The sequence below is a fragment of the Spodoptera frugiperda genome, chromosome 5, assembly GCF_023101765.2.
Source record: "Spodoptera frugiperda isolate SF20-4 chromosome 5, AGI-APGP_CSIRO_Sfru_2.0, whole genome shotgun sequence".
Lineage (NCBI taxonomy): Eukaryota > Metazoa > Arthropoda > Insecta > Lepidoptera > Noctuidae > Spodoptera > Spodoptera frugiperda.
The window spans coordinates 1,111,144-1,117,945 of NC_064216.1; the positions used below are offsets into that span (position 1 = coordinate 1,111,144).

Here is a 6,802-nt window from a genome sequence, read left to right on the forward strand (position 1 = left end):
AGGACGACTACATATTGGTCTAATTCTTCGTACAAACTGATATTGAGGTCCAATTAACCTCTTCCCAATCTTCTCAATCCCCGATGCCCCAACATTAAATTGCTAACCCCACGCCTCTGGTGTTTCGAGTATCCATGGGCGGCAGCGATTGCTTACCATTAGGTAATCCGTCAGCTCGTTTACCGGCTTATTAAATAAAAACATTAATAATTTCCGAATGGATCGGAAGATACACAGAGATATTTCTTCCTACTAAATTCGGCAGATATACGTCTTATATACCTCCCGGAGCTGCGGACTGCCCAGCGGGTTACCGGGGTTCCGGCTCAAAAAGCAGGAGAAGGAACGGGGTGGTTTTTAGTCAGTAAGAGTCTGACACTCTCTCTCGCTTCGCCCAAGGTGGGAGAAGTCATTAGATGATTTTCCCCCCTTAAAAGCTCGAAAATTTATTTGCTTATGTCCTCCGTTATAGACAATTGTAACCCTACAGAATCAGATGCAAAAAGTTGAAGACTCGCGCTCTTTTCTTGGCTGGAACGTCAAACTTTATTTTCGTCTTCTTTTCAACCAGTTATGTTGCCATTTAACAGTAGTTTTATTTTTCACAAGTGTGTAGGTACAATTTTTAATTTTCCTCTGATATAAATAACTATGCACTAAAATTTTATTGCCAAATTACCAAATAAATACGCGAGTGGTCAGTACCTAATACAAAATTCACAACCAATATTATTACTGCCAATTACCTAATTGCACCATTTATGCGAGTAGGTGCCTTTATCCAAACAACATTTTCATTTTGGCCTCTAACGGAAGTAGACGATCGATATGAATTTTAAATTGTATTTGTTTTCTTTTTTATTATATTTTATAAGCCAATTGGACATTTATATATCAGAGAAGGTATGTAATACTACTTTATTCTAGTTTTCTAGTCCGACTAGAGCATTTTTACACAAAGGGTGCGCCTCATCAACCCTAAAGGCTCCCCTATTTTTCTATAGATGTAGATTAAGAGAATAATCTCCATTTTTCTACCAATTTCTGTCGTTGCAGATAGTCTACATAGCGACTGAGCGTCCGATGGTCGTGTATTTTAACAAGAAATTCATCAACAACGTATCAGTGGCTAGCCGTCGCCGCAATCGGGACGACCCTGTCTATTACATCAATTTTTACATTGATATTCTAGTGCCATTGGGGAACAATGTTTCGGTAAGAGTTTTTTATTGAGAACTTTTTTTTGTTGTATTGCTTCATGGCAATCTGTGTTCCAACAATAAGTTACTTCTTGTTTCATTTCTCAGTTCTTGTTTTCCTCAAGAACCATACTTGTTTGAACTCATTTATATAGGCTCGGTAAGTAATTTCTTTTTAACCGGGTATGCTGAAGAACGCCTTGTTCACTTAGAGCGTGTTGCAGTTTATTGAAATTTTTGTAAACTAAAATTGTTTTTCTTTGGTTTACTTCTCTTTACATCCTACAACTGACTTCTCTTCTACGACCTGCTACAACTTCTCTGCTAAGACCAAGCGCCTGTATAACTCTTCATTTCACCTACACTTACTTTACTGACTAAAGTATGTTTGCCTGCGATTTTAAGGGTTGCGCATCAAACTGAGGATGTATGTCTTCTATGATTCACAAATCGCCTGCTAATGTTAGCGCTATGGCAAACCCTCTATAGAAATAAGAGATAAGCCTTTGTTCATAGTCCAGAAGTGAACATATTTTTTAGAGTCCTGAGATTTGTAATTCACTGAACCGATTTCAGTTCACACCACGCGAGAATCGTTGTTTAAAACTGGTACCTATGTATAGTTATATAATTGTGTGTTATAATGTTACTGTTACAGGTAGACGTATTCTTCTACGAGTTACAAAACGGTAGATACCACCGAACCTTCGTTGAGATACACTCGAAGCTATGCGACTTCATAGAGGCTGGCACGTTATTTGGAGAATCCTTGAAAAGAGCCATCAAAAACCACCCGTGTCCTTTTCAACCAGTAAGAACTATTGTTTTACCTTCTGCCTATACTGTAATTTAATTCCTCCAAGTCCTATCCACGAAGTCCAATGAGGTTTAGATTAATTTAATCAATGGATATACCTAAACGGCATAAACCCAATAAAATCTTGAAACGAAAAGTACCTATCATGACGTAATATCGGAAACGCATAGATACAAATTAAACATGGTAAATATCCCGTTTCAAATTCTAATACTAGTGTAAGTGACCATGTCAGTTTAAAAACTGATAGAGATGTACTAAATTGGTTCATAAAAACTAACTACAAATGCTAGGTGAACCGTGACAACACAATTTAAAAAAATATTAAACACAGCTATTTGTTTTGTGAATTTCAGGGTCAACTCAATTTATCTAATCTGACTATACCACTACAAAACATACCGAAAAACTTCCCGTACAAACAAGGGCGGCTTTACTGCAATACGACTATCGTCCGAAATGGTGTCTTTACAAAATTATCAGAAAGCTACATTGATATAGAAGTCAGGAGTGGAATTGTAAAGAAATCAACCTAAACTTTGATAATAAACGATTTAAAAAGAATGTTTTTTGTTTTATTTTTTGTTCCTATTAATTAGCGTCAATGCCCCTTTTACGCAGAGGTGCACATTACGGCACGTAATGCCGCTATACAATGTACACCCACTTAATACCATTTGTGTTATTAAGTCCCATGTAATAAGGGGTGAGCCTATAGCCATACACAATTCCAGACTCCGTGCTACTACTGAGAAATTTTCGAACCACCGAATAATGCCCAGTAATATTTTTCCTGGCCCGGGAATCGAACCCGAGACCCATTGTCGCATTTGCGACCACTCGACCAACGAGGCCGTCAATTTATTATTGTTAGTTGTAATTATTGCCGTTGCAATTTTCTTAGCTTAACGATATTTCCTACTAAATATGGTAGTTTCTTTATTACTACGATGGCAATATTATCCGCCAAAATGTCAAATGAAAAATCGTATTCTATTCTATCTGTCATTTTGTCAAACAGATGTTGAATGTTGATGTTTACTTTATGCAAATATGGGTGGAGAGGGATTGTAAAAATAAAATAGTATTTTGCTCCGTCAGTTCATTAAATAACAATGCGGTGGAGTGAAGCAGTGACGTTAGAATTCGTTAAAATATATTTAAAACACGAGTGTCTCTGGAATCCTGCTCATCCGGGGTACAAATTAAGATATCAAAGAGAACAGGCGTATTCAGACATCAGTGCAGAATTCAAGGGTTCCACCATGAAGTCCTTGAGTGTGCCCGAAGTAAAAATGAAAATAAAGAACCTAAGGACCACTTACGTACAACAAGTGCACAAAATATTGCAGAAATCCAGTCCCGACTCAATATACGAGCCGTCACTAGTCTGGTTCCACGAAATGGATCGATGTCTCAAACATATACCCAGTAATCGACATTCTAATTCATTTAACAATGTAAGTATAGTAAAAACAGTTCATAATAATAGCTACTCATTATTTAACTTGACTCTAACTTCAATAAATATATTCATTTCAGTCTCAAGAACCTGATGTGGATTCAGCTTGCCAAATCTGGGTTGACCAAGAGTTGCAAAACACAAATATGGATGAAGTAAATCCCGATCCACTGATCCCACAAACGGATGACGAATATGACTCCGCAAAGATGGATGAGCAACCGTCTAAAGTAAAAATAGAGAGAAGATCCTCTCCTGTATACTATAAAAAGATTAAAAAGAAAAAGCTAAAACACAGGACTACAACAAGAAATTATTCAACCGACTCTCTTCAGCAATGTACAAAAGAGGATGAATTTGATATCTATGGTAAATATATTGCTTCCCAACTGAGGAAAATGGACCTCCATAAAGCTTTGAGAATACAATTAGAGATACAAAACCTAGTAAGTGAAGCGAGGATTTCAGATATTGTATCCAGTGATTGAATTATTAAAAACAATGATGTTTTATGCAATGGGTCTTCCTTGTAAATAAGAATGAATATGCCATCTAAATAATATTATGGTGATACACAGCTGATAATAATACCAGTAATTTTAAGATAATTTCAAAACAATAATATTTAGTTTAATCTTAGAATAAATTGGTACCATGTGGTATTTTATTATATAGCCTAATAGATGTGTGTAAGATTGTTGTATTTCATACTAGATTTGTAACAAAAACCCAAAGTGCAAATAATGTAAACCAAAGAATAGTATTACAAAATAGTATAAATTTTTATATTGTTTATTTTATTATCCCTCTTTAAAATGATTTAATTCTTGATGCTGAATGAAAAAATGTTAGAATGTGTTTAAAGAAACATTAAATCAAGACAGACATGCAGACATCTTTCACTCACATTCCTGTTTATTACATATTCCTATAACTGCAATTTTCGTCACATTTCCACTCGACGCTAGGCAAAAAGCCTCGTAACCAATAAAATATTAAAAACTCAAACTGTCAAAAACTGCGTTCCAGTTATAGTAAAACTCAGTTTTGGAGCATTATTTTGACATTTAACAATTTGTTATTATTGTTGATTGTTATAAGTCAACTCGTAGGTTGAAATCGAAACAATAAAATAAATGGTTGTGTAACTGAATAGTTCTATTAAAATGCGGTGGAGTGAAAACGAAACATATCAATTCGTTAAAATATATCTAAGTCATGAACTTTTGTGGAATCCTGAGCACGCCGCGTACAGAATCAAAGGTAAAAGGTTGAAGGCATATAGAGAAGTAATCGCTGAACTAAACGAAATAACGGGCATATTATTGAATGTAACAGAATTAAAAATAAAGATTAAGAATCTAAGGTCGACGTACATGCAGGAAATTGCTAAAATTAAACATCGATCCGGCCCAGACTGGTCATACAAACCGAACATGAAGTGGTTTTCTGAATGGCACAAACATTTTGGTGGGTTGAAGAAAGCTCCTGATGACTCCTCTACGTTCGACAGCGTAAGTAACCCTAATTTAAGCTAATTCTAACCCATCTGTATCAAAATTCTGTATCTTCTATACCCATTGCTGTTCGTTAGTCTCGCCAAAACTCGAGAACGGTTGGACCGATTGGCTAATTTTGTAAGTTATTATTCAGGGAAGGTATAAAATACAAATTTGAGGCAATAGTTTGTGCCTGCTAGTTATTGTATAAAAATTAGCTCTTCTTGCTAAAACTCGAGAACGGTTCGACTGATTCAGCAAATTTTCGTCTGGAATTATTTGCGGAAGTCCAGCAAAGGTACAAAAAGTTGTAGGAAGTTTGCTAGATGAGCTATTGCATAATAAAAGGTGTAGAATTTTGTACAATAAAGATTATCCTATCTATCTATCTCACATATCCATATCATATAATAATAACTTTTCCTTTTGGTTTTCAGCAACAAGATTCTTTAGATGATGCAAACCAAAAAATATGGCTATCAAGCACAGACAATATGGAAGAAGAAACCTTGGAGCCATTCCCTGCAGACAATGAATACACATTAATTTTAAAAACGGAACCCCGGGAAGTATCACATATGAATGAAAGTAGATACCAAAACAAAAAGAAAAAAATGAACCATAGACGGCCTAGTACAGACTGCTCTGATAGAACCTTTGTGGAGAACATAGACTCAAGTATAGAGCCTTCTGCAAAAGAGGATGAATTTGATATTTATGGGAAGTACATTGCATCGCAGTTGAGGAAGATGGATTTACAGAAAGCCTTGAGTGTGCAGCTTGAGATTCAGAGTCTAGTTAGTGAAGCGAGGCTCTCTGGGTTAAATGGAAAACATTGAAAGACCTAATTGACATAATTATAAGTACAAATCTTTTATCTTAGGCTAGACTTACACTATATATTTACTCTGTGGACTTATGCAATGCAGATTGCCTTGAACCTAGTCACCTACGGAAGCAATATAAAATTTTTAAGTAATATCATTTCAGCAGTTTGACTATGTCAGCCTGGCAGCTAGGCATGGTGTCAAATCTAAGACATATTATGTTCAAATACTCAAACGCCACTCAATTTTAAGACACTCTCAACAATAGTTCTGTCTCAACATATTCTTTACTAAAAACAGAAATAACACGATATTTAACTTAAAATTGAGTATCATTTCTGTATTCGAGCGTTAGCGCTGTACTCAGAGTGATTTATTGATTACCTCACTACCCCTCTCGCCTCGCCCAAGGCGGGAGAAGGGTTGAGATGATTTCACCCTTGAAAAAAACCAGTCCTTACCAATTCTTTTCAATACAAAATTATTACTTAGAATAAGTGTAAGTAATCTTAAATGTCTCTGATTACGGCAATTACTAGTGAAAACTAATTAAGTATTAATACTGTATCAGCAGTTGTCAGATCTGATATTAATAACACAAATGTTTCAATTTATTTTATTAGAATATGGGATGTTTTTTATCCAGAAATTAGTGAATGAATTAAAATAAACTTTTAATAATATTCTCGATTTTTTTTCTATCATCCTAACAATATAAATATTATTTTATTTGAAATAAAAGTTACCATATATACCATTGTAAAGATGACATTTACCAGTCAAAAATAGAATAAACCAAAAAATCTAAGATGACCAAACAGCTTCACAGATGAGAGAAAAGTCAAGTCACCATTGCCGCGCAGCGTGCAACGTGGCGGGTACAATTCACGGAGTAACTCTTTGTGTGATCCACACATTGTTGAAACGGGTCTGAGTGTGATGTGTTTATAAACGCACAACACAAGGAAATCCTAGTGTGAGGTTAAAAAATAAAATCC

The 6,802-nt window shown here is 35.3% G+C and overlaps 3 protein-coding genes across 3 annotated transcripts; all 3 read left to right on the forward strand.

Annotated features, from left to right (window-relative positions):
- The first annotated feature begins 770 nt into the window (after positions 1-770).
- On the forward strand, positions 771-2,563 carry LOC126910711 (uncharacterized). The gene is made up of 4 exons (XM_050693961.1): positions 771-903; positions 1,057-1,215; positions 1,858-2,010; positions 2,373-2,563. Exons 1-4 carry the CDS (start codon positions 829-831, stop codon positions 2,550-2,552), a joined length of 567 nt encoding a protein of 188 aa, XP_050549918.1. The 5' UTR covers positions 771-828; the 3' UTR covers positions 2,553-2,563.
- A 449-nt stretch (positions 2,564-3,012) lies between these two features.
- Positions 3,013-4,261, forward strand: LOC126910712 (uncharacterized). The gene is made up of 2 exons (XM_050693962.1): positions 3,013-3,476; positions 3,559-4,261. Exons 1-2 carry the CDS (start codon positions 3,132-3,134, stop codon positions 3,964-3,966), a joined length of 753 nt encoding a protein of 250 aa, XP_050549919.1. The 5' UTR covers positions 3,013-3,131; the 3' UTR covers positions 3,967-4,261.
- A 281-nt stretch (positions 4,262-4,542) lies between these two features.
- On the forward strand, positions 4,543-6,139 carry LOC126910713 (uncharacterized). Its single transcript, XM_050693963.1, has 2 exons — positions 4,543-4,992; positions 5,415-6,139. Exons 1-2 carry the CDS (start codon positions 4,645-4,647, stop codon positions 5,814-5,816), a joined length of 750 nt encoding a protein of 249 aa, XP_050549920.1. The 5' UTR covers positions 4,543-4,644; the 3' UTR covers positions 5,817-6,139.
- The last annotated feature ends 663 nt before the right edge of the window (positions 6,140-6,802 follow it).

Excerpts from the sequence above, each read along its gene's own strand:
- LOC126910712 (XM_050693962.1), top strand. The coding sequence starts at position 3,132 with ATGCGGTGGAGTGAAGCAGTGACGTTAGAATTCGTTAAAATATATTTA. Across the intron at positions 3,477-3,558 it reads ATTCTAATTCATTTAACAAT|TCTCAAGAACCTGATGTGGA; the intron begins GTAAGTATAGTA and ends TATTCATTTCAG.
- LOC126910711 (XM_050693961.1), top strand. The coding sequence starts at position 829 with ATGAATTTTAAATTGTATTTGTTTTCTTTTTTATTATATTTTATAAGC. Across the intron at positions 904-1,056 it reads ACATTTATATATCAGAGAAG|ATAGTCTACATAGCGACTGA; the intron begins GTATGTAATACT and ends CTGTCGTTGCAG. Across the intron at positions 1,216-1,857 it reads CATTGGGGAACAATGTTTCG|GTAGACGTATTCTTCTACGA; the intron begins GTAAGAGTTTTT and ends TTACTGTTACAG.
- LOC126910713 (XM_050693963.1), top strand. The coding sequence starts at position 4,645 with ATGCGGTGGAGTGAAAACGAAACATATCAATTCGTTAAAATATATCTA. Across the intron at positions 4,993-5,414 it reads ACTCCTCTACGTTCGACAGC|CAACAAGATTCTTTAGATGA; the intron begins GTAAGTAACCCT and ends TTTGGTTTTCAG.